Genomic DNA, 26,043 nt, shown 5'->3' on the forward strand with positions numbered 1-26,043 from the left:
TTTATTTTTTTTCTTTTTTTTGAGACGGAGTCTCACTCTGTCGCCCCGGCTGGAGCGCAGTGGCCGGATCTCAGCTCACTGCAAGCTCCACCTCCCGGGTTTACGCCATTCTCCTGCCTCAGCCTCCCGAGTAGCTGGGACTACAGGCGCCTGCCACCTCACCCGGCTAGTTTTTTTTTTTTGTATTTTTTAGTAGAGACGGGGTTTCACCGTGTTAGCCAGGATGGTCTCGATCTTCTGACCTCGTGATCTGCCCGTCTCGGCCTCCCAAAGTGCTGGGATTACGGGCTTGAGCCACCGCGCCCGGCCCCATTTTGTTTTTTGTTTTGAGACGGAGTCTAGCTCTTGTTGCCCAGGCTGGAGTACAGTGGCGTGATCTCGGCTCACTGCAACCTCTGCCTCCAGGTTCAAGCAATTCTGCTTCAGCCTCCCGAGTGGCTGGGATTACAGGCATTTGCCACCACACCCAGCTAACTTTTGTATTATTAGTACAGACAGGTCTCACCACATTGGCCAGGCAGGTCACAAATTCCTGACCTCAAGTGATCCACCCGCCTCAGCCTCCCAAAGTCCTAGGATTACAGCTGTGAGCCTGCACCTGGCTTCATCTATTTTAAATGTTTTTTTTTTCTTTTAAATACAGCATTCCAGCCTTCCACTCTATAAATATATGACAACAGTAGCATGGGGCAGGGGCGGGAGGCGATCTGCCCACGATGCAGGCAATAAGTGGTGTACTGTCTGTCGGTGGAGAAGTGAGATACAATGGAACTGACTTAAAGTTCGTCAGCTTTTTATTATCATGTGCTGGCAATTCCAAACAATGTCAATGCTCAAGTATTTCTTTTTGGGCAGACCATTCCTGCCTTCTTGGTACCTCACCGTACCACAAGTAGTTTACCCATTCATCTAGTGATGGGCATTTGGGTTGTTTCCAGCATGAGTTTATTAGAAAGAACATTGTAGGCCGGGCGCAGTGGCTCAAGCCTGTAATCCCAGCACTTTGGGAGGCGGAGACGGGCGGATCACGAGGTCAGGAGATCGAGACCATCCTGGCTAACACGGTGAAACCCCGTCTCTACTAAAAAAATACAAAAAACTAGCCGGGAGAGGTGGCGGGCGCCTGTAGTCCCAGCTACTCGGGAGGCTGAGGCAGGAGAATGGCGTAAACCCAGGAGGCGGAGCTTGCAGTGAGCTGAGATCCGGCCACTGCAGTCCAGCCTGGGAGACAAAGCAACACTCCGTCTCCAAAAATAAAAAATAAAAATACAAATAAAAAAAAAAAAGAAAGAACACTGTAACTGGGCATGGTGGTTCATGCCTGTTAAGTGAGCTGAGGCAGGAGGTCTTGAGCCCCAAGAGTTCGAGACCAGCCTGATGGTGGCTTGTGACATCGTCCCAGCTACTTGGGAGGCTGAGGCGGGAAGACTGAGTGAGCCCGGAAGGTCGAGGGTGCAGTGAGCTGTGATCGCACCACTGCACTCCAGCCTGGGTGACATGGCAAGACCCTGTCTCAGAAAAAAAAAAAAAAAAAGGTTGTACCAACTTACACATCCGCCAGCCACTCCAGCTGCCCCAAATCCTCACCAACCTTGGTACTGTCTTTTGTATTTTAGCCATTCTAGTGCGGGCAGAAGAGTGTCACACTGGGATTATGTTTCTCTGAAGACTAATGAAATTAAGCACCTTTTCACATGCTTTTTGTAAAGTGCCCATTTGAGCTTTTTGCTTTTCTCATTGTCTTTTATTTATAGAAATTCTCCCAGCCTGGGCAATATAGCAACACCTCGTCTCTACTAAAAATACAAAACATTGGCCAGGTGTGGTGGCATGTGCCTATAGTCCCAGCTGCTTGGGAGGCTGGGGTGGGAGGATCACCTGAGCCCAGGAGGTAGAGGCTGCAGTGAGCCAAGATAGAAGCTGGACAACATGAGACCCTGTTTGAAAAAAAAGTTATCCCCCCCACACCCATTTATATATACAGAGTGAGTGTGGGCAATTATTTTCTCCCTGTCTGTAAGTTGCCTTTGTACTCCTTAATGAATATTTTGATAAAGAGAAACCTGTTCTCACTGCTACATCGTTTCCATTGTATGAACATCCCACAATAATGGCAAACATCTTTTCCTTACTCCTAAGGCCTTGAAGATACTCACCTACACTCTCTCCTACAAGCTATTTTTTGAGACAGGGTCTTGTTCTGTCACTCATGCTGGAGTGCAGTGGCACAATCATGGCTTGCTGCAGCCTGGACTTCCTGGGCTCAGGTGATCCTCCTACCTCAGACTCCCAAGTAGCTGAGACTACAGGCGTGCATCACCACACCCGGCTCATTTTTGTATTTTTAGTAGAGATGGGGTTTCGCCCTGTTGGCCAGGCCAGTCTTGAACTCCTGGGCTCAAGTGATCTGCCCTCCTTGTCCTCCCAAAGTGCTGGGATTACAGGCGTGAGCCACCGTGCCCGGGTGAAGCTCTATAATTTTGCTAATTTTTTTTTAATTAACTGACGTAAAATATATTAACACATAAAATTTATCATTTTAACCATTTTTATGTCTACAATTCAGTGGCATTAAGTACATTCACAATGTTATGCAACCATTACCACTCTCCATTTCCAGAACATCTTCATCATCCTAGAGAATCTGTTCTCAGCCTCACTCCCTATTCCACCCTTCCCCTAGCCCTGGCAACCTCTACCTTCTTGTCTCTGAATTTGCTTATTCTAGATGCCTCATCTAAATGGAATCATATTTGTCCTGTTGTGTCTGGCTTATTTCATTTAACGTTATGTTTTCAAAGTTCATCCACGTTGTAACATATATCAAAACTTAACACCAGCCCTGCACCCACCCCTTACCGTATCAACTCACACAGAGGACGGGGGCAGGGCCGGCACTACCCTCTGCCACCTGGTCACCTATGTGGTCGACTGCCAATGAGAAAATATTGCCCCCTAAGAAACCCCGGAGGGACTTCCTTTTTTTTGAGACGGAGTCTTGCTCTGTCGCCCAGGGTGGAGTGCAGTGGCGCAATCTCAGCTCCCTCTAAGCTCCGCCTCCCACGTTTACACTATTCTCCTGCCTCAGCCTCCCAAGTAGCTGGAACTACAGGCGCCCGCCACCACGCCCGGCTAATTTTTGTTGTATTTCTTTGTAGAGACGGGGTTTCACCACGTTAGCCAGGATGGTCTCAATCTCCTGACCTCGTGATCCACCCTCCTCAGCCTCCCAAAGTGCTAGGATTACAGGCATGGGCCATCACGCCTGGCCGAGGGACTTCTTCTTGGAGGCCATTTGTGGGGGACATGGGCTCCCCAAGCACACATATGGCATAGGGCAGGAGGTAAGGAAGGTTGGCTGGGCTGCCCTCACATATGTGGCAGTGGAGCAAAGGACCCCAAGGGAGGTGGCTGCCATAGTGAAGGAGCAACGCAGGAGCCAAGAGAGCTGCAGCCCAAAGGCAGGGCGCTGGGTGAGGTGTGGCCAGGCAGGAAAATGGGTCCTCATTCAGGACTGCCACTGCCCAGGTGGTGGCCTGAGGCCGAGGCCGGGCCCTTCGCAGGGCTGACTGCCCTCACAGACTGCCGTGGGGCCGTGTGCTCTGCCGCGGTGGGACTCCACGTATGACAGCCCCCGAGACTATCCCGCTTTAGGTCAGAATTTGAGTCTCTGAAGCTGTACACATGACTTTATTTGTGAAGCCCCCGGGCACAGCCCAGACACACACAGAACACAAAGGGGAAAGCATGGGGCAGTCACGGGCGCGTAGGGAGATTGTACAGCATCTGCCCAGTCCAGACCCCACTGCTCCCCTGCCCCAGGAGGTTCTTTAAGAGCAGCGTCCAGATACGGCTCGGACATTGGGGACCCTGCCCCTCCCTCCCCAGACTGGACAACAGCTTTGGGTTGTCAACACACCCCCTCCAGCTTGGCCCCCAGGCCAGTCACAGACAACATCTCAGCAGCCAGGAGAGGGTCCACTAGGTCCGGGGCCAGCGCAGTTCCAGCAGCTCCTGCTCCTGGACAATCTGGTGTCTGCCTGTCCACATGGCATAGGGCCCAGGGTTGCCCTGTGCCAACAGCCCCACGATGCCACCCCCACAGTCCCACCCATGGCATTCTCTGCTCTTCAGGCTGAGCGCTCAGCACATTGGCATGGATGGTGGGGAGGACAGCTGCTGCAGGACCAGGGCTTGGTGACAAGAAGCAGCCCCTGGCAGGGCAGGAAACAGCCCAGTCACAACACAGAGGGGAAGGACAGCACTCGGACAACTCCTCGGGCTCTGGCTCCGCCAGGGAGCCGGGCTGGAAGGCAGGTGGGTGGGGACAGCCATCAGGGCCCAGGCGGAGATCAGCAGAGCGCCGTCAGGTGAAGGTGAGTTTAATGGCGGAGCAGCTCACAGCCCTTTACCCTGGGTGCCAACTCCCCACAACAGAGCAGAGCCAGGCCAGCAGAGAGGCGTTCAAACCCAAATCCCGACAGGAGGCACAGACCTGCATGCGCACCACACCTACACACATACTCAGGGGACTGACAGGACACACGGGACACAGACCCGCCCTGCTTCTGGCCAGAGTCCTGTCCAAGGCAACGGTGTGGGTTGTGCCTCAGTTCCTCCGAGTCCCTCCCCAGCTTACTGGTCCAGGCCAAGGGATGGGAGAGGCTTTGAATCTAGACCTTGTACAGTGTCTGCAGCAGACTGTGGCGGGCAAAGGAGCAGGATTCCAAGGCGCTGTTGGGCCTGCGGGGAAAGAAGGGTCAGCAGGTGGGATGGATGCCTCTTGGCCCCGTTTTCCAAGTGTGGGGCCATTTTAGTACCAGACTCATTTTGTTAATTTGCACAATGACTCAGCAAGGGAGACATTAGCCCCTGCCTTCTGCACGTTGTGGGTGGGGGTAGGAGGGGTGAGAGGCAGGCACCCAAGACCACACAGCCCAGAGCTGGCCACAACACAGCCCCACCTCAGCCAGGCTCTTCAAGGGCCCTTCCAGCAGACATAGGCCAGGGAATCCTCACTGGCTGCCAGTGGCCTCACATGACTGGCCCACTGGAGTCCAATCTGGGTCATAAGTAAATGGCTAGCCATTGTTTTTTGGTGGTTTTTTTCTTGAGACAGGGTCTCTCTTTGTTGCCCAGGCTGGAGTACAGTCCTGGAATCATGGCTCCCTGCATCCTCGACTTCCCAGGCTCAGGTGATCCTCCTGCCTCAGCCTCCCAAGTAGCTGGGACCACAGATACACACCACCATACCCAGCTAATTTTGTATTTTTTGTAGAGACGGGGTTTCCCAATGTTGCCGAGGCTGGCCTTGAACTCCTGGGCTCAAGTGATCTTGCCTCAGCCTCCCAAAGTGCTGGGATTACAGATAGGAGCCACTGTGCCTGAGCTCCCCATTGTTGCCCTCAATATCATTAGTTTCACTGCAAAGAAAGAAACTGAGGCAAGACTCTGGGGGACTGGGCACGTGTGGGACGCAGCCAGGACCAGGCCTGACAACACCTCTGGCCTGTAGCCGATGAACAGGCCAGGATCTGTGCCAGGCCTGGGATCCCAGACAATTTGGCTGGGAGCTGAGGGAAGAGGGGCTGTGCATGTTACTACATAGTTAATCCGTCACCTCGGACACGACCTGGGGGAGACTGAGGCCTGTGCTGGAGGCTGGGCAACAAGCTGGGAAAAGGCATTCTGCTCTAACAAGGCCGAGGGGCTCATGCCCAAACTTAGGATAGCACAGGGGCTGCCAGAGATGCAGAGGGAACCACTCTGACCAGGGAGTAGGAAGGACACAAAGGACTCGGGTGCAGGTGCAGGCAGGGGCTGGGGCCACTGGCCAAACAAGCTCTGGACAGCATGGACAAAGCTCGGCACCGCAGCAATGGCACTGCTGTGGAAAGGGGTTCGGGGGCGCACACTGTGCTGGGGTGGAGTGGGGTGGGGTGAGGGTGAGGCTGTGGCCACCACGAGATTCAAAGTGAGGCTTGACCTGGCCCCTGGCAGAGGAGGGGGACAATGAGATCTATCATTCACCAAGGCCAGTCCAGCTGCAGCCCAAGGAGTGGTCTGGGTGGGGGGCATGTGGCCAGAAGGTAAGGCCTGGCTAAGGAGACAGCGCCGTGCAGACAGACACTCCAGACGCTGCGGTGGTCAGGGCTGCTCACACTCCACCAGCCCCGCCTCCCCACATGCACCAAGCATCCTGCCTCGGCTGGTGGGCTCTGGGATCCCCCAGCAAAGGGACTTTCTTGCTCCTCTACCTGCCCCACTTCCCCCGGATGGCGCCGACTGACTGGAAATGTGGCTGGTCAGGGCACTTGGAGACAATCTCACCTAACCCTCCAGTTGGGCAAATGGGGAGACTGAGGCCTGATGAAAGCCATAGGTTGGCCAGGGGCCACAGAGGGCCCCGTGAGGGTGCACGGGGCAAGCCTCCCGCCCCCTCCCTGGTGGGGCCTTGGCTCTGTTACTTGACTGTGCCCATCACCCCATCAACGCCCCAGGACTCCCCAGGACCCTCCAGAACAAGGCCAAGGTTCCTACATTGCTGGGCATTTTGGCGGCTCCCAGGTCAATGTGTGTCCCCAGGAGAGGGCCTGGGGCTGCAGAGCCTAGTGTGACCCGGCCCCTTTGGCCTGCACTACTGTGAGCATGGACAAAAAGCACCTCCAGAGATGTCATCACGCATAGCACCTCGCTCACAGACATGGGTCTGGACACTGGCCCAGCCTCTTCCTAGTGTGGGACCAAGGGAAACTCTTTAACCAACCCGGTGCTCCTTCCCTCATCGGCAAAATGGGGGCGTTACATGTCTCCTCTCTCACTGTCCCTGAGCCCCACTATCCTCAGCTGGGCAGAGGGGAGCGGGCCTCCCAAGGGTAGTGAGACTCCAACACCGATGCTGAGATCCCAGGAGGCATGAGGGCCTCTCGTGCACCTGAGCAGGGCCAGCAGGCTGGCTGGGCTGGACCTCCTGGGACTGGAGGCCTTTGGACCTGGCCAGAGAAGCCTGAGAGGACAGGCACCGGCAGAAGGACACCAAGGCCACACTCACTTGGTGATGAATGCCAGCAGCAGGGGTGCAAGGGCCTTGGGGAAATAGTCCTGCTGCACCATGTGGTTCAGTGCCATCAGGGGGCCGTACAGGTTGGCAATGGCCTTGACCTTATCTTCACTCTGTGAGGGGAACACAGCAAAAGGCAGGGTGAGCTTCAAGGTCACCTGGGTGGCCCCTGGACTCCACCATCCAGACTCTGCGGGCAGCGGTCACAACTGAGTCCAGCCGGAACCTCACCATGAAGACCGAGGCTGCTGGGGTGGACTCAGGCCTCAGGGCCCAGCGGGTGAGACGGCTCAGGACTCGAGGTGAGGGAGGCTGGCAGGCATGGCTGGGGCAGCTTCTGTGCAGACCCCGCCCACCTCCCTCCCGGGCCTGCTGCTCCTTCCGGCCTCACCTTGAGTAGACCCATGTGTGCAAGGAGCCTGGTGAGGAAGGCGCTGGAGTTGAAGGACGAGGAGCTGAAAGCCTTCTTCATCAGGGCATCTGTAGGGCAGAAGCAGCAGGGGCAGGCTGCTGGCTATGGCAGAGCGCTGGGCCAAGGCACCCAGGGCTCCCCCCACACCACGCAAACACAGGCTCGCCTGCCTCCTTGCCCTGACGAAGAGGTGAACACAAGAGGGATGGCAGAGACATAGGAACCAGAGGGAGGGGCAGTTGGCATCAGGGGATGGGCTCAGTCCATCTACCAGCTGTGACACTCTGGCCCTTCCCCATCCTGGCCTCCGGTGTAAAATGGGTGTGGGGATGACACCCACTGTGCCCCCCTCACACCGTGGGAGTGGAGAGTTCCTGAGGCAGGCCACCACTGGGGGAGGATTCAGGTTATTTTGGTAGGGTGAGGGGATGTGCAGGGACTGTGCTAGGCTTCCTGGGAAACAGAACTAGGGCAACTTGTTCCCACAAATGCCCCCAGGCAGGCCCTCAGGGAGCAGGCTTGTGTCTGGCCCCCCCACCTCCTTCCAAGCCTCACTTCCCACTGAGCTGCCCTCCCCACTTTAACGCCACCTCCAGTAGAGGCCAGGAAGAGGCACCACACATGTCCTTCCACTCCTTTCTATCCTTTCCAGGAGCCGCACCCCTTGCCTCAGGGCCCTTCCTCCCCTCTGCCTCAGTCAAGCACATGGAGACAGGGTGGAAGGTGACAGGTGCTGGAATGGAGGAAACAGACAGGGTGCGGAGAGGGTTGCCACAGGGCAGGAGGGACGTGGGCTGGTGCTCCGAGAAGGCCCCATAATGTTACAGGGAAAAGTGTCCCCTGTGCAGGGAAGCTCCAGGTAGAACGGACATGAGCACAGAGGCTCTGAGGTGCGGACAAGGGCTCAGTTCTCAGCATCCTTCCTCCCGACAGACCTGCGTCCATCGGGCTTGCGGGTGTGACTATCTGGCCTTCCTAGAGTGGGCTCTGGGTTCTAACTCTATATGGCTGTGTGGATTTGAGAAAGGCCTCAGTTTCTCAGTGGTGAGAAACAGGGAGACGAGCACCCAGCTGGCTCCACGGCAGGACCATGGCAGGACCCTGATGGAGGAGCAGCACAGGGTCCCAAAGAGCAGTTCCCATGACAGCACTGGGGCTGATGAGTGACGGCGACCACAAAGGGCACCAGGGCCTCACGAGCATCAAGGGCCAGCGGGCACCCCGGCCTCACCCAGCCCACATTACCTACTGCATCCTGCACTGCCGTCCTCACAGCAGCTTCGTCCTTGAACACAGATGACACCTTTAGGAAGGCAGAGACCACCTTCTCGGGGTCAGACGTGTCAGTCTGAGGACATAAGAGACAATGGTTGGCCTGTGGCACATGGTGGAGATGTCCCTGGGCTCTGCCACTAGCTAGGAGAGGCGTGGGCAGTACACAGGCCCCTGGCAGGCAAGGACAGGTCCTGCCTTACCCCATGCTGTCCCTTCAGAATCTGGCTTGGACTTGGCCTGCAGCAAGCAAATATGCAGCATAGAGAGGGAATGAATGAGTGAATGAACAAGGATGAAAAATCATCCCAGCCAGGTGCAGTGGCTCATGCCTGTAACCCCAGCACTTTGGGTGGGAGAATGGCTTGAGGCCAAAAGTTTGAGACCAGCCTGGGCAACATAGTAAGACCCCATGTCAACAAAAAGGAAAAAAACTAGCCAAGGGTGGTGGTGTGTGCCTATAGTCTCAGCTACTTGGGAGGCTGAGGCAGGAGGACTTCTTGAGCTCAGGAGGTTGAGGTTGCACTGAGCCATGATTGCACCACTGCACTCCAGCCAGAGTGACAAAGCAAAACAGTGTCTCACACACAAAAAAAGATCATTTCAGGGACCCAGTGGTCCCCATCTTGTAATCGAACTTGAAGAAACAATCTAGGATGCAGACGATATTCACATGCAGAGAAGTTTACCTCAACCTCACTGACAACAGGGAAAAGTGGAAAAAACATCCAGAAATAGTGCCTGGCTTTTAAGTGCTACATCCACGCATTGGAATAAAAATCATGAGAAGAGTTTAACGGGCACAAGAAAGCGATGAACGGTGTTAAACCAAAGTGACAGACCACAAAAAGGCTTACATCATCTTGTTTATCATGTTAAAAGAAACAAAGAGTACAGGCAAAACCTAACAAAGCAATTGGCCGAAATGTGAAGCCAACTCTGAGAGTGCGCCCATTTTATTTCTCTATAACCTCCGAGCCTCTGCTTTCCTATCTGTAAAATAAGGGCAGCAAAGTCTACATTTCAAGTTGTCAAGAGGGTTAAATAAAATCATGCCCAAATACAGTACCTGACAGAAAATGGATGCCCCAAAGATCACCTCTGAATGAATGAATGAGCCAGCCAACAAGTTAGGCTGGAGTGAGGGTGCCATCCTGCAACAGGCACGCCACTCCCAGAGGGGCCCTGGGCAATAGGGTTGTTCTCACCCATCCTGCAATAGGCACGTCACTCCCAAAGGGGCCCCGGGCAACAGAGTTGTTCTCCAAGCAGCTGGGCTGACAGAACATGCAGAGAGAAGCCAAGGAGGGGGTGGGCACATGCAAGAGTCTTGAGCAAATTCCCTAACTCCAGTCAGCATGGGAACTGGCGGGCTGCACTTTCTGTAGGCCAAGTGAGGAGGGAACATTTGCAACCCCTGGAGGCTTATAAATACCCTGGACATTTGTGTGTGTTATAACAGTGGCAGGCCAAGCCTCCCTGCCCCCAGCTGACAGTGTCGCACCCCCAGGTTCCTGAGCTGTTCGTCCCTTTTCTCTAACAGCTCCAGAAGCCATGGCAAGTACAGGGTGGGGGTCAAGGTGTGGTTATTACCTGCTGGGCTATCAGCATGGAGCTCTTGGGCCCCAGGCGCAGCAGTTTCTCTGGAGAGGGAAAAGCCAGGAAGGTGGAGACGTCTGCAGGAGGTGGGGAGGACAGCACGGGAGCTGGCTCCTGGGAAGTGGAGGCACAGAGGCTCTGGAGAATTCCGGACCCCAGACTCCCCCACCCAGCTGTGCCCATCCCTACACCCAGCATATCCACCCTTCACTCCAGCCCATCTAGGCTCAAAGTCTAGAATTCTTCCTCCCACTCAGCCGCATTTCCCATCTATCAACATCACCTAGAGATGCTGGCTCTGGATGGCTCTTGGTCCAGGAGTCTTTGGGGTCAGGGGGAAGCCACCTCCCTGGGACTCAAAAATACGACCAAGTGGATCCTCGTCATGACACGCAGTGCCCCAGAAATGACTACAGAGGCACATGGGGGCTAAAGTGGGTCCCCGCAGAATTCCAGTCCTACAGCCTGGGTAAGCCCTGCTAGCACCAGAGGTGCCCAGAGAAAAACCTGAATTGAGGCGCACCTAGCCATTTGTTTAATTGCTTCCGTAAACCAGAGAAGCAGCCCAATTCAGCATAAGTGTGGGGAGTCCTTGTCCAAAGCCAAGTTCTCCAGGAGCTTTACTTAGGAACCTGACAGGGAATGCAAATGAACGAACTGGAGGTGTGGCAGCCCTGATGCCACCAGCCCCAGGCCAGACACCAAGTGCCCAAGCCAGGTCACGGCCCAGCCACCATCTCAGGAATGGGGGAGCAGTTCCTAAGGGTCACCAAGACAATCTTCTGGTGGGTGAGAAAAAAAAAAATTAGAATTTCTATTTATGCTTATTTGTTTATTCTTTCAGAAATCCTTATGCATATCTTATACATAATGCAGCAGCACTGCTACTTATAAATAGACATTTATATTGGGATAAATAGAAATATAGGTAATTATGGCCAGGTGCTGTGGCTCAACACCTGTAATCCCAGCACTTTGGGAGGTTGAGGCGGGTGGATCACCTGAGGTCAGGAGTAAAACAAAGACCAGCCTAGCCAACACAGCAAAACCCTGGCTCTATTAAAGATACAAAAATTAGCCAGATGAGGCCGGGTGCAGTGGCTCACGTGTAATCCCAGCACTTTGGGAGGCCGAGGCGGGCGGATCACGAGTCAGATCAAGACCATCCTGGCTAACATGGTGAAACCCCATCTCTACTAAAATATATAAAATTCTGGGCAGGTGGCGGCGCCTGTATCCCCAGCTACTTGGAGGCTGAGGCAGAAATGGTGTGGAACCCGGGGAGGCGGAGCTTTCAGTGAGCCGAGAATCGCGCCACTGCACTCCAGCCTGGGCGACAGAGTGAGACTCTGTCTCAAAGAAAAAAAAAAATAGGCCGGCCAGTGGCTCAAGCCTGTAATCCAGCACTTTGGGAGCCGAGCGGCGGATCACGAGGTCAGGAGATTTTGGAGACCATCCTGGCTAGACCCGGTGAAACCCCCGCTCTACAAAAAAATACAAAAACTAGCCGGGCAGGGTGGCGGCCGCTGTAGTTCCCAGCTACTCGGGAGGACTGAAGGCAGGAGAATGGCGTAAACCCGGAGGCGGAGCTTGCAGTGAGCTGAGATCCGGCACTGCACTCCAGCCTGGGCGACAGAGGGAGACTCGTCTCAAAAAAAAAAAAAAAAAAAATTACAGACAGCGGCAAGCACCTGTTAACCCAGCTATTGAAGTGAGGCATGAGACGCTAAACCCAGGAGGCAGGAGTTGCAGTGGAGCCAGATCAACACCACTGCACTCCAGCCTGGGGTGACAAGAGTGAGACTCCGTCTCAAAAAAAAAAAAAGAAAAAAGAAAAAAGAAAGAAATATAAGTAACTATCATTACACTGAACCATTTTCTTTTTTTTACTCAATATCATGCAATCAAAAGAAAAAAAAATGTTTGTGGCTACTGTGCTTAAGGAGACACCCCCTACCCCATTGTGAAAGCACCTCAGGATTTCACGTTCTCAGGACCAGGGTTCTGATTGTGGCAAATGATAGAAACTCACCCCAGTGTTAGGGTCCAGAATCTTCTGTGAGGGCGTGGCTGACTTCTCTCCCTGCCCTCCCTGCTGAGGCTCCTCCTCTTCCTCCTCCTCTTCTTCTTCCTCATCCTCCTCTTCCTCCTCCTCCTCTTCTTCGGCTTCCTCTTCTTCCTCTTCTCCTTCCTCCTCCTCCTCCTCGTCCTCGTCATCACTGCAGAAAGAGCTGGCTGAAGCAGATCCTCTCTACCCAGCAGCCCAGGTTGGCTCCAAGGCCTGGCTCCATGAGCCCAGAGACCTCAGCTCAGCCAGGCGGGAGAGAGCCTGGTCGGGTGGGAGCATCTGCTCCCAGGGCAGGGGTAGGTGGATCAACAGAGAAATCCAGGCTGTGGACACAAAAAAGAATCACATCTTGTTCCTGTCCTCAAGGAGCCCCAGGTTTCATGGGGAGACAGAAAACGAAGACAGCTTTGTCACACCCAGAGCCCAGGGCTTGGCAGGAACACTGCCCAGGTTGAGATGCCAGGGCAGGGGGCGCCCATATCCACATGACCTCAGGAAGCTACAGGTGTGGGGGAGGAAGAAGAGTAGGGGTGTCCTTGCCCCACAGGAAGACTGGTCCATTTCCGAGGGACTGTGGGACCTGTGAGGTTCAGCCCACCTTGGAGTCCCCAGTTCCCAGCCTCAGCTCAGGGCCTAGCACCGAGGAGACACGACTGAGTATCTGACGCATGAATGAGGCTGACTTGGAGATGAGAGGAGTACAAGGAGCCAGGTGCTGATGGCCCAACCGGACTTGGATCCAGAAGATGGCCACTCCCCGGTCACCCACCTTCACCTCCAGGTAGACTCCCCAGGCCCCACAGTCTCTTCCTTTCTAGAGTCAGCATCTTAAGAACAATCCTGAGTGTAGCCCCTTCTGGTTACCCCACCTCCCACCCCCATCACTCCCCAGGCCCCACCACATCAGGATGGGATCTGGCCTCACTCCTTCAGAGGCCTCCCCAACTCCACCGCTCTACAGGGTGGCCCCGCTCAGCCCGGACGAGATCCTCTGCTGAATGGACAACTCATTCTGTCTCCCCCGACACGAGACAGAAACCTGACTGTCCCACCCTTACAGCCCTGATGCCTAGTGTATGACCTGGTACATAACAGGAGTGCAACCAACATTTCTTTTTTTTTTTTGGAGACGGAGTCTTGCTCTGTCACCCGGGCTGGAGTGCAGTGGCCGGATCTCAGCTCACTGCAAGCTCCGCCTCCCGGGTTTACACCATTCTCCTGCCTCAGCCTCCCGAGTAGCTGGGACTACAGGCGCCCGCCACCTCGCCCGGCTAGTTTTTTGTATTTTTTTAGTAGAGACGGGGTTTCACAGTGTTAGCCAGGATGGTCTCGATCTCCTGACCTCGTGATCCGCCCGTCTCGGCCTCCCAAAGTGCTGGGATTACAGGCTTGAGCCACCGCGCCCGGCCGCAACCAACATTTCTGAATAAATACAAGTAGAAACAAATAAAGGGGCCAGGTGTGGTGGTGGGTGCCTGTAATCCCAGCTACTTGGAAGGCCGAGGCAGGAGAATCGCTTGAACCCAGGAGGTGGAAGCTGCAGTGAGCTGAGATAGCACCACTGTACTTCAGCCTGGGCAACAGAGCAAGACTCCGTCTCAAGAAAAAGAAAGAAAGGAATGGCCTGACCCCGACCTCTGGGGCCGCCTACCTGAGGGACGCCAGCACCTTGGCCATGCTGAAGCCCTCCAGCACCTCCTGAAGCTGTTCACAGCCTTCTTCTCCCAGGGTGTTGCCTGCTCAAGGGGAGGGAAGAGCAGTCAGCCCGGGGTGCCAGGGCCAGCCTAGCAGACCTGTGCAGAGGCCTCCCCCATCTGACTACCGTTCAGGTCCAGCTTCTCCAGCTCAGTTTTGTCTGCCATGGCCTCGGCAACAGCCAGGGCAGCGTCCCTCTTGATTTCACAGAATGACAAGTTCAGCTCCTGAAAATAAGAGGAAGGGTTGGAGGCAGGCAGAAACCCAGGCCAGGACACCAGGTTCTACTCTAAGCCTCAGTTTCCCCAAGTGAGAATATGGCAGGCTCTGTCCTCAGGACTGGGCAAAGTGGGCAGGAAGAATAACACCAACAACAAAAATAATGCCCTGCAACCAACGATGAGTCACACACTGAGTGTGTTTACTGTACGACAGTGACGTGCACCAACCCCTGCCTCCCACTTTAGAAATGAAGAAACCATGGCTCAGAGGGGTGTGGAGGCTCACACAGCATCACAGAGCCCGAAGTGGGGGCGCTGGGATATGGATGCAGGCCTGCCTGCCTTCAGACCAGACCCCTGTGCCCCCAGCCACCCCACCACCCACAGACCCCAGAGGGAGGACGTCAGGCGTCCAGGCTGGCACCTTTAGCTTGGGCAGGCCGCCACGGATGGCATCTGCAATGGCAACGGCACCCTTGGAGCGCACCAGGCAGTCCCCAAAATTGATCACCTCCACCTGCCGCAAGGTCTTCAAGGTCTGCGAGGTGGAAGTAAGGGTCCAGAGTGAGGGTGCAGGCCACACCCCAGCCCTCAGCAAGCCCCGGGGGCCCCACACGGTCACATCCCACACCAGCCACCACACACTGTCCTCCTCTGCAAGTCACTAGCTTTGCTGTCTTCTTGTAGGCCTCTGGGTCCCTGGCCAAACCTCCTCCACCCTACTCCCCACGTTATTGCCAGAACTCTTCCTGAGACCAACCAAGCAAGGCTCCTGCCCGAGTCTCTGGGCCTTCTACACATAAGCTGATCCCTCTGCCTGAAACACCCATCCCCCACCCTCTCTCCAGAGAAAGATCACTTGTCCTATGCCAGGCACGGTGGCCTAGATCACACCATTGCACTCCAGCCTGGGCGACAGACCGAGACTCCATTTCAAAAAAAAAAAAAAAAAGACCACTGTCCTATACAATTTAGCCAAAATGTGATCTCTTCCAGGAAGCCTGCCCTAAGTCTGATTTGAACTTCCTTCTGGCGTGTTCCCCAACACCTGCACACATCTCTGCTAACACACAGGCAGCCGAACTAGCCTTCTGTGGGGCCACAGGGCCCTGGCAGCCAACAAGCCACTGCGTTCAAAGCCCGGCACTGTTACCACCGGGCAGCTTCCTTCCCTCCTTGAGCTAGGGTCTCCCTGAAGGCAGAGTCTTTGGCTCAACCCTGTGTGGCCTGCACTTGGTACAAAGCCAAGCACTATATGGGGAGTTCAAAAAAAGCTGCTGGGCCAGGCACAGTGGCATGCACCTGTAATCCCAGCTACTCAGGTTGAGATGGGAGGATCACTTGAGCCCAGAAGTTCAAGACCAGCCCGGGCAACAGTAAGACTCTGTCTCAAAAAGTGGTAATAAATAAAACAAACAGCAGCTGCTGAACAAATCAACCAGGAAAACAGATGTGGGGAGCAGCCTGGTCCTCTGCAGCCTGAGAACCAAACCAGCGCCAGCCGCTGGGGGCCGCAGAGGCAGCTCAGAAGGTGGCATGAAGGATCGGAGCTGCCCGAGGAGGGCGCGGGTTACCTTGTGACCTGAAACCCTGTCCAGGACATGTTCAAAGAGCTGGACCCATGGGGCACACACCCAGGGGGCAGGCAGGGGATAGAGCAGTCCCTGCTAAACGGAGCCCCGGCTTCCCTGGAAACACAGCAGCCAGCTTCTGTCTTGCGGGTCGCAAGTGGCTCTGCCACACTCGCCTCACCTCGGCCATGGCCACGGCGCCCTTCTCGGTGAAGGTGTTGTCGTTCAGGTTGATGACCCGCAGCAGGGGGTTGACAGCGAAAGCCTGGGCCAGGGCAGTGACACCTGGGTGGTTGATCCCATTCTGTGGCATGTGGACTTCCTCCAGGGTCCCGATGACCTGTGAGGAGCAGGCAGAGAGTGGAGGGGGCCCCGAGTGCCAGATGACATCCAGCAGGCAGGAGAGCAATTCCACACAGCAGGCACAGGAATGGGCTGCCACCAGCACAGGGCAGGGGCTCGTCTGTGGGACTCTGGGGCATGGCTACATCTGACCCTTTCCACAACCTCCTGAGGGAGTCCTACTGCCTGGGATAGGATCTCCACCAGAGAAAAGACTAGGGATCAAAGAGGCAAAGTGACTTGCCCAGGGTCACAGAGCTCTAGATCCAGTAGGTTGATTTCTTTTTTTTTTTTTTCTGAGACGGAGTCTCACTCTGCTGCCCAGGCTGGAGTGCAGTGGCCGGATCTCAGTTCACTGCAAGCTCTGCCTCCCGGGTTTACGCCATTCTCCTGCCTCAGCCTCCCGAGTAGCTGGGACTACAGGCGCCCGCCACCTCGCCCGGCTAATTTTTTGTATTTTTTAGTAGAGACGGGGTTTCACCGTGTTAGCCAGGATGGTCTCGATCTCCTGACCCCATGATCCGCCCGCCTTGGCCTTCCAAAGTGCTGGGATTACAGGCTTGAGCCACCGCGCCCAGCCTGGTAAGTTGATTTCTTGTTCTCAGTCTGGTATCTTCTGCACAGAGGGGACCCTGGCTGTGGTGGGCAGTCACTCACGGCCCTTCTCTGGATGACACAGCTCCATGTGACCTTTCTTTCTTGGGGCCCTCCTACCCCACCCACCTACACAACATAACCCCTTCGACATGGCATGTCCTTCTCTGGGGATGAGGGTCTTCCCTGGGCCACGCAGCCCTATCGCAGCCTGGCATTGTGATACCCACTCTCTCTGCCTGGAACACTCTATCTACTTATTTTATTTTTATTTTTTTTCTTTTTTTGAGATGGAGTCTCATTCTGTCGCCCAGGCTGGAGTGCAGTGGCATGATCTTGGCTCACTGCAACCTCCGCCTCCTGAGTTTAAGTGATTCTCCTGCCTCAGCCTCCTGAGTAGCTGGGATTACAGGCACACACCACCACATCTAATTTTGTATGTTAGTAGAGATGGGGTTTCACCATGTTGGCCAGGCTGGTCTTGAACTCCTGACCTCCAGTGATCCAGCGTCCTCGGCCTCTCAAAGTGCTGGGATTACAGGCGTGAGCCACCACACCCGGCCAGTCAGCACTTTCTTGACAGGCTAACTGCTATGAGTTCTAGGGCTCTTGTTTTGGTCACCTCCTCTCCCAGGAAGGCTTCCTGATTCCCCCAGCCAGGGTCCAGTGCTCTTCCTCTGTGCTCCCGGAGCACCTGGTCCCTCCTCTATCACGGTGGTTCTCACCCTGCCTACATTCAAAGCCTATATTCCATCTGCACCCCATCAGCCCCTGAGCTTTGGAGGAGAGGGCCATGTCCCAGTCTCCACTGTGACCCAGGACTGAGGGTAGGCCTGGCATAACTGTGCCAAGGAGCCTTCCGCTGTCCTCGGGTGCTCAGTGAAGCATGGGGCGATGGGGGTAGCAGGTGGTCCACAAATAAATACAGGAAGGCCAACTGAGGCACACTCCAGGTCAGGCCTTCTTACTGTTTTCTGTGCCATGAACCCTTCAGGCTGTCTGGTGAAGCCCCTGGGTCACCGCCGCAAAAAATGTTTTTTTAAATTTTAAGATAAATTATACAGAATTACAAAGGAAATCAACTCAGAACAGTTATCAAAACATTTAGGAAAAAACTCCAAACACGTGCTGTAGTGATATACAAACTTCTTTTTTGAGATGGAGTCTCGCTCTGTCGCCCAGGCTGGAGTGCAGTGGCGCGATCTCGGCTCACTGAAAGCTCCGCCTCCCGGGTTTACGCCATTCTCCAGCCTTAGCCTCCCAAGTAGCTGGGACTACAGGCGCCCGCCACCTCGCCCAGCTAGTTTTTTGTTTTTGTATTTTTAGTAGAGATGGGGTTTCACAGTGTTAACCAGGATGGTCTTGATCTCCTGACCTCGTGATCCACCTGCCTCAGCCTCCCAAAGTGGTGGGATTACAGGCGTGAGCCACCGCATCCAGCCACAAACTTCTTGTTAATGCACTAAATAAGATCTAGGGGTGGGTTCGCTATTACTGTAATTTTGATGTAGTGAGAAATATTTCTATATATCAGTAATAATTATAACTTCACATGAAATATCTGTGATTTCCACTGGGGATAAAGTCACAAGATTTTCTATTTATTTATTTATTTATGAGACAGTCACGCTCAGTCGCCCAGGCTGGAGTGCAGTGGTGAGATCTTGGCTCACTGCAACCTCTGCCTCCCAGGTTCACACCATTCTCCTGCCTCAGCCTCCCAAGTAGCTGGGACTACAGGCACCTGCCACCACGCCCAGCTAATTTGTTTGTATTTTTAGTAGAGACAAAGTTTCACCGTGTTAGCCAGAATGATGTCGATCTCCTGACCTCATGATCTGGCCTCCCACAGTGCTGGGATTACAGTCATGAGCCACTGCACCCGTCCTTTATTTTTTAAAAAATTTTAGGCTGGGCACAGTGGCTTATGTCTATAATCCCAGCACTTTAGGAGGCCAAGACGGGTGGATTACCTGAGGTCAGGAGTTTGAGACCAGCCTGGTTAACATGGTGAAACTCCATCTCTACTAAGTAAATACAAAAATTAACATGGTGGTGTGCACTTGTAGTCCCAGCTAATCAGAAGACTGAGGTGGGAGGATCATTTGAGCCTGGGAAGCTGAAACTGCAGTGGGCCGAGATTGCTACTGGTGCACTCCAGCCTGACCACAGACTGAGACCCTGTCTCAGTAAGTTTTTTGTTTGGTTCAGGGGCTACATGTGCTTGTTATGTGGGTTATTCACAGGCCTTTCTAATGCTGTGAGGTTTATTGTCTACATTCATGATCAAAAGTCACACTACATACTTTAGCTATGTTAGGGATAAATAATGATGTTGTTTTTTCCTCGTCCATGTTCACAGACCCCTGAATTCTATCCACAGACTGGAGGGGATTAAGAACCTCCATTCGAAGCCCACCAGAGGACACCTATGAAGGCTCAGCACAACCACGCACACCCCCTACTCCTAGTGCACTGAGGACAGTAGGCTGAGGGCAGGGAGGGGTCCAAGGATGGCAGCAAGGCCCCCCTCCAGCTTGAGGAGGCAGCGGGGGCTCCCCTGCAGCCAGGGGTGCGGGAGACACAAGGCAGATCTCTATGGTGTTCACTTGGCACCGAAGCAGGCAAGGGGTGTCTACAGGCAGGCTCTGTGGGCAGGCAGGACAGTGGGTGCCATTCTGGCCAGTATAAGCAATGCTCCTAGGATACTGTTTGCTGAAGAAAACGTTTAAATGAAGACAAGAGGGGCTGGGCGTGATGGCTCACGCCTGTAATCCCAGCACTTTGGGAGACCCAGGTGGGCAGATCACTTGAGGTCAGGAGTTCAAGACCACCTGGCCAACATGGTAAAACCCTGTCTCTAATAAAAATACAAAAATTATGGCCGGGCGCGGTGGCTCAAGCCTGTAATCCCAGCAACTCTTGGGAGGCCGAGGTGGGCGGATTCACGAGGTTCAGGAGATCGAGGACCATCCTGGCTACATGGTGAAACCCCGTCCTCTACTAAAAAAAACCAAAAAACTAGCCGGGTGAGGTGGCGGGCGGCCTGTAGTCCAGCTACTCGGGAGGCTGAGGCAGGAGAATGGCGGTAAAACCCGGGAGGCGGGCTTGCAGTGAGCTGAGATCCGGCGCACTGCACTCCGCCTGGGCGACAGAGCGAGACTCTCTCAAACAAAAAACAAAACAAAAAAAAAAACAAAAATTAGCCGGGTGTGGTGGTGGGTGCCTGTAATTCCAGCTACTCGGGAGGCTAAGGCAGAACTGCTTGAACCTGGGCGGTGGAGACTGCAGTCCAAGATCGTGCCACTGCACTCCAGCGTAGGTGACAGAATGAGACTGCCTCAAAAAAAAAAAAAAAACAAAAAAAAAAAAAGAGAAGAGGGAGATAGACTTCAAAGTTTTCAGTCCTGTTAGGGGCAAATGTGGCCTTCTGCTGGCACTTGCAGTCGGGGACTCAGCAATGTCCTGGGAGGATGGGGAGAGGAGAGTGGAAGAAGAGCAGGGACAAGGTCCCCTGAGAGCACCTCATCTGGCCCCTGAGCCCTGTGGATGCCCTTGACTGTCTTCCTGTCTTGGGAAGTCTGCTATGTTCCTCCTCTGTGCCCCACACCAGGGGCTGGGCCAGGCTACTGTCAGTGCTCCCGCCATCTCATTTCACCACTTCTGAGCCTGGCAGATGACACTCCTTGGTCAGAGTGGCCTGCCTGGCCTAAAGTCCCGCAGGGGGCTGCTGCTGGCTTACCTGAGGGAGCAGTCACACACGTTTCCAGAAATGCATGACAGGAATCCTGGCCCATTTTCAGATGGGCTAACAGGCTTGGAGGGGGCACGTGACGCCCCAGATCTCTCGGCTGAGTGCCAGCCAGGGATTCGCATCCAGGACTGTCAGCCTACTACACCAAGTGCACCTCAGGGTCATGGGGGCAGGATGGACAGAAACCACTCACCCTAAAAGCTTCTGCCAAGGCAGTGGCGCCATCGTTCTCCAGACGGTTTCTGCCAGCCACGAAGACCTTCAGGGCCAGAGGCTTGCCTTGGGCACTGGATTTCCGGTGACACTCAGTCAGAGCTGCAGCCAGGATCTGTGGGGAAAGGCAAAGGGCCCAGGCCATGGGCAGGAGCCCCTTCTCCTAGTGGGGCGGCCACTGCCACTGAACTGCTCTTCAACATCACACGCCACCCACCGGTGCAGGCCGGGGGATACAGGACTGCTAACAGCACAACAGTCACACCTTCCATGTGCCCAGCACTTCAGTTTACAAAAGGTTTTTACATCTAATGCTGTGTCACACCAGCCTGAGAGGTTTAGCTTCACTTCGGAGACTGAGGAAAGGGAGAGACCACATGGAGTGGACGAACTTTCAGCCAGGTCCAGGGGAGGGCTAAGGCCCTCTGCTAGGTGGGAAAATCATGACTCCTGTTTCCCAGCTGAAGAAACTCAGGGTAAGGGGAACGGAAACTTTCTTATGGTCAATAAACAAGTGGTGGACTCTGCACCAGAGCCCAAATCTTCCAGCTTCTCTTCCACGCACCACAATGTCCAAGGGAGCCAGCTGCCAAGTCCACGGTCCAGAAGGACCTGTCTGATACATGCCTGTACCTAAGCTGGCCAGGCACAGTAGGGGCTTGCCTGTTGGCAGTAAAAACCTAACACCCAGCTTGTCCTGTCCCTGGTGTGGTGCCAGGAAGTAGCTTCTACCCTGGTTACACCAATAGGCAAAGCACTGAAAAACAGAGACTGACAGATGGGAATCAGAGCCCATGGTAAATGCGACACAGAAGAATCATGAGCGAGTGCACCAAGAGAGAAGTGAGATTTACAAAACACCTGACGTTTGCAGAGCACCTGCTAGGGCCTGGGCACCCTCGGTATATTTTCTCGTTTCAACCTCAACACTAGCCTGGGAGGAGGCAGGCAGGATTGGCCGCACTTTACAGATGAGGAAGCTGAGGCTCTGAGCGGTGAGTGAATCGGCCAAGGTCACCCAGTAAATATTTAGCAAAGCCACACGTGGCGGGTAGGTTGGCCTAATCCTGGCATGACACTGCACATAGCTGTCCTTGAGGAACAGAAGAGCCAGCACCTGCCTGACTCCACGGTGGTGACGGTGGATCATGTACACACTCAGGGTGGAGGCATCAAACTTCTGCCAAAGACCGGCCTCTGAGGAAGCTCCTCAGCAGCAGCAGCCGACTGCTAGGTCACCCCATTCTCCCCCATTCCTTGGAGGCCACATGGTGAGGGCCTTAGCTCCTGCAGGAGTCCAACTTGGGTATGGAGAGTTCCCAAGCACTGGGCCACGCCTCTTCCCCCGTTGACTCCTCTGGGCCCTCTTATTCTCGTGGTGCATGGCGCAGAAACCACACCAAACACACTGTCCAGAAGAAAAAGATTCCAAAGGGATTCCAAAGGACCTGCAGGCTTTGGTTAGACACCCAGACTACGGCGTCTGAGCTCCCAAGAGGCACAGGTTGGCAAGGCCAAGACCCAGAGACCTAATCAAATTAGTGGTCCGAGGCACAGAGAACCATTAATCAAACTCCACGGTGGGCCTGTCTGCCTAGGTGGCCCTCTGGCCCTGGGGTTCAAAACTCATTCCCCAACTCATCCCACTGCAAGTACAAGACAGGACAGACAACCCCTGGCTAGTAGGAAAGCTCCCTTAGCCTCAGTTTCCAGACACTGCTGGATGGGAGAAGGGAAGTAATGGAAGGAAAACTGAAGCATTTTGCTAGAATAGAGTCTCTGGCTCTCCCAGCATATCCCCCTCATTCTAGGTTGGGCTGCACCTGCTTTCTGTGCTGATGCAAACATTTTTATATCTTTTTTTTTTTTTTTGAGACGGAATTTCGCTCTTGTTGCCTATGCTGGAGTGCAGTGGTACCATCTCAGCTCACTGCAACCTCCGCCTCCTGGGTCAAGCAATTCTCCTGCCTCAGCCTCCTGAGTAGCTGGGACTACAGGTGCCTGCCACCACGCCCAGCTAATTTTTGTATTTTTAGTAGAGTTTCAACATGTTGGCCAGGCTGGTCTTGAACTCCTGACCTCAGGTGATCCACCCGCCTCGGTCTCCCAAAGTGTTGGAATTACAGGCATGAGCCACTGCACCACCGTGCCCGGCGCATTTTTATATCTTAACACAGGGACAGCTTATTGCCCAAGTGGACTTGGGGGAGGGCTGTCTAAGGCACAGAGCCTGCCCCTGCTCACCCTCACATCAGGCCGAGGGCCACAGGCACCCTCTGCAGGGTAGGCCACTCCAGCTCCTCAGCCTGGGGCTCCATGGGCCTCACTGCACTAGCTACGTGATCCACTCCACCCACCTCTCTAAGCTTATGCTGAGTCATGTGGAAAAATGGGGATGGCACCACCCACCTTTCAGTGTGGGTAGGAAAAGTTAAAGTATTGCATATTCAAATAAGATGTCCCCAACTGCTGTTAGTTCCCAGTGCCCTTTTCGCTCTTTGGTTAGAAAGTGTGTTGGCCGGGCGCGGTGGCTCAAGCCTGTAATCCCAGCACTTTGGGAGGCCGAGACGGGCGGATCACAAGGTCAGGAGATCGAGACCATCCTGGCTAACACGGTGAAACCCTGTCTCTACTAAAATACAAAACTAGCCGGGCGAGGTGGCGGGCGCCTGTAGTCCCAGCTACTCGGGAGGCTGAGGCAGGAGAATGGCGTAAACCCGGGAGGCGGAGCTTGCAGTGAGCTGAGATCCGGCCACTGCACTCCAGTCCGGGTGACAGAGCGAGACTCCGCCTCAAAAAAAAAAAAAAAAAAAAAAAAAAAAAAAAAGAAAGTGTGTGCAGGGTTTGTAGCCTGGCACTCAGCGTTCTCCAACCCTGGGTCTAAAGGCACTGGGATGGAGTTGGAAGAGAGTAACACGCAGGCTGCCCTCGATGCAGGTTCTGGGAAGCAAAGAAGCTCCACTCTACACTGACCAGCCCAACGTGAAGCTCTACACTGACCTTGCCTGGGGGATGTCCCCCCTCACCCCGGGGGCAAGGCCCTGTCCAGGAATAAAGGTGAGCTGTGACAGTGCCTCCCTGAGCGGATGCTCCTCTTTTCAGGCTCCCTCCTCCGCCTGTGTGCCAGGCTCTACCAGCTGCTCTGTGGGTACAGTGAGTGTAGGGATGCCCCAAGCCCTGAGTTTTGCAGAGCCAGCAGGCTGGAGCAGGTATGCGGCGGCACTCCCTCTGCGTTGCCAAGCCAACCCAAGAACTTGGGATGGTTGCTTGGCAACCCCACCCTCATGGATGCCTCTACCCTTCGGCCACAGGCTGCTGCCTTTGAGGCCTTTCTCTTTTGAAAACAACGGCTGACTATCCCAGATGGTGGTGGCCAAGGGCCAGGGCACATATATCAGACGGATGTGGATGGACCAGGGGACTCTGTGGGGAGAGGGCTGCCACACCCACCTTGCCGCCACCGATGCCCATACCACAGTTGTTGAGCTTGAGTTCATGCAGGGTGAAGCAGGCTGAGCTCTTGAGCAGGGCCTCGAAGCCTTGCACACCGTCGGGCCCAAACGCATTGTCACTTAAGTCCAGCTCCACCAGCTGGGCCCCAGCTGTGATGAGTCCTTCCCCTAGTGAGATCTGGGCACAGAGGAAGCTCGTGTCAGTTTCACAGACACCCAGCAGGTGCTGCTTCTGTGCCAGGCCCAGCTCTGCCTTCCAAGGACACCCCGGCTGGTGCAGAACCAGCACAGACACAAACCATTTCGGCATTCTTAAGACTGGAAACTCTGCAAAGGGCTCCTAACAGCTGGAGAGTGGGGTGTGCGTATGCATGGGGTGGCCTGGGAAGGCTCCTTGTAAGAGGTGGCATTTGGGCTTAGTCTGAATGAGAATCAGCTAGTCAACATGAAAAGACTCCAAGCAGCTGAAAAAACAGGAGCAGAGAGACATAAGCATGAAGCAGCAGGCTGTGAGCCTGGGGGCAAGCTGTGGGTAGACTCGAGAAGACAACATAGCATGGGCTTTGGGTGGAAGGGAAGTGAGGGGTCAGATCAGGCAAGAGCCTTGAATGCCAGGCCAAGAACTGTGCGCCTCAGCCTGAGAGCACCAGGCTTTGAGGTGGCTGAGGGATACGGAAGTAACATCCCCGGACCGGAAGAGAGCAGATGCATAGGAAGATGGGCTGGAGTGCCCTCCCGGGAGTGTGGGGCGGCAGCAACACTGGCAACAGAGAGGGGACCTGCCGGCCAGTGTGACAAGTGCAGGAGAGGAGCTGCCTGTTCACGGAGCAGGGGACATGCAGAAGCTGGTGGTTCCCTGGAGGAGCAGGAGGAGGGAGGGAGGAACCACAAATGCCTCCAGGGTTTCTGGTGGTGACTGGCAGATGGAGGTGGCCATCTCCAAGCCACGGCCAGGATCAGCTTTGGCAGGAGGATCTGGAGCTCTCCTGGAAACCTCCTGGGCTGGAGAGAGCTACACTCCCTCATCCCACCAGGAGAAATGGTCAGAGAGGAGGCTCTGCCAGAGACTGGAGCAGAAATGGGGCAGAAAGAGAGTTTTCTTCACCATCTTTTCTAACTTGAAATTGTTTTTTTTTTTTGAGACGGAGTCTTGCTCTCTCTCTCCCAGGCTGCAATGTAATGGCATGATCTCAGCTCACTGCAACCTTCACTTCCCAGGTTCAAGTGATTCTTCTGCCTCAGCATCCTGAGTAGCTGGGATTACACACACCTGCCATCATGCCCCGCTAATTTTTGTACTTTTGTAGACACAGGGTTTCAGCATGTTGGCCAGGCTGGTCTTTAACTCCTGACCTCAGGTGATCCGCCTCCACTCAGCCTCCCAAAGTGCTGGGATTACAGTTGTGAGCCACTGCACCTGGCCTGACTTGAAATTCTTCTATATACAATCACTGAAATGAACCTCTTTTTTTTTTTTTTTTTTTTGAGACGTACTCTTGCTCTGTCACCCAGGTTGGAGTACAGTGGCATGATCTTGGCTCACTGCAACCTCCACCTTCTGGGTTCAAGCAATTCTCCTGCCTCAGCCTCCCAAGTAGCTGGGAACACAGGCAGGTGCCACCATGCCCAGCTAATTTTTGTATTTTTAGTAAAGACAGGGTTTTGCCATGTTGGCCAGGCTGGTATCAAACTCCTGACCTCAAGTGATCTGCCCACCTCGGCCTCCCAAAGTGCTGGGATTATAGGCAGGAGCCACCACACCCAGCCAGAAATGAATTTTTTTTTTTTTT

At 54.5% G+C, this 26,043-nt stretch overlaps 1 protein-coding gene across 3 annotated transcripts in view; it reads right to left on the reverse strand.

Moving 5' to 3' along the window:
* Nucleotides 1-3,667: 3,667 nt before the first annotated feature.
* RANGAP1 (Ran GTPase activating protein 1) overlaps nucleotides 3,668-26,043 on the reverse strand; it is a 40,901-nt gene continuing 18,525 nt past the window's right edge. For all 3 annotated transcript variants that reach the window (XM_017870284.1, XM_017870282.1, XM_017870283.1), the window contains exons 5-16: nucleotides 24,252-24,431; nucleotides 20,782-20,916; nucleotides 16,080-16,238; nucleotides 14,752-14,865; nucleotides 14,234-14,333; nucleotides 14,063-14,147; nucleotides 12,376-12,562; nucleotides 10,338-10,457; nucleotides 8,718-8,820; nucleotides 7,452-7,540; nucleotides 7,052-7,173; nucleotides 3,668-4,743 (exon numbers count right to left, since the gene is read on the reverse strand). In XM_017870284.1, coding sequence (XP_017725773.1) covers nucleotides 4,674-4,743; nucleotides 7,052-7,173; nucleotides 7,452-7,540; nucleotides 8,718-8,820; nucleotides 10,338-10,457; nucleotides 12,376-12,562; nucleotides 14,063-14,147; nucleotides 14,234-14,333; nucleotides 14,752-14,865; nucleotides 16,080-16,238; nucleotides 20,782-20,916; nucleotides 24,252-24,431 — 1,464 coding nt within the window. In that variant the 3' untranslated portion in view covers nucleotides 3,668-4,673. The remainder of the gene's footprint in view (nucleotides 4,744-7,051; nucleotides 7,174-7,451; nucleotides 7,541-8,717; nucleotides 8,821-10,337; nucleotides 10,458-12,375; nucleotides 12,563-14,062; nucleotides 14,148-14,233; nucleotides 14,334-14,751; nucleotides 14,866-16,079; nucleotides 16,239-20,781; nucleotides 20,917-24,251; nucleotides 24,432-26,043) is intronic.

This window comes from Rhinopithecus bieti, unplaced genomic scaffold, assembly GCF_001698545.2.
Source record: "Rhinopithecus bieti isolate Rb0 unplaced genomic scaffold, ASM169854v2 scaffold_4967, whole genome shotgun sequence".
In the NCBI taxonomy this organism is placed as follows: domain Eukaryota; kingdom Metazoa; phylum Chordata; class Mammalia; order Primates; family Cercopithecidae; genus Rhinopithecus; species Rhinopithecus bieti.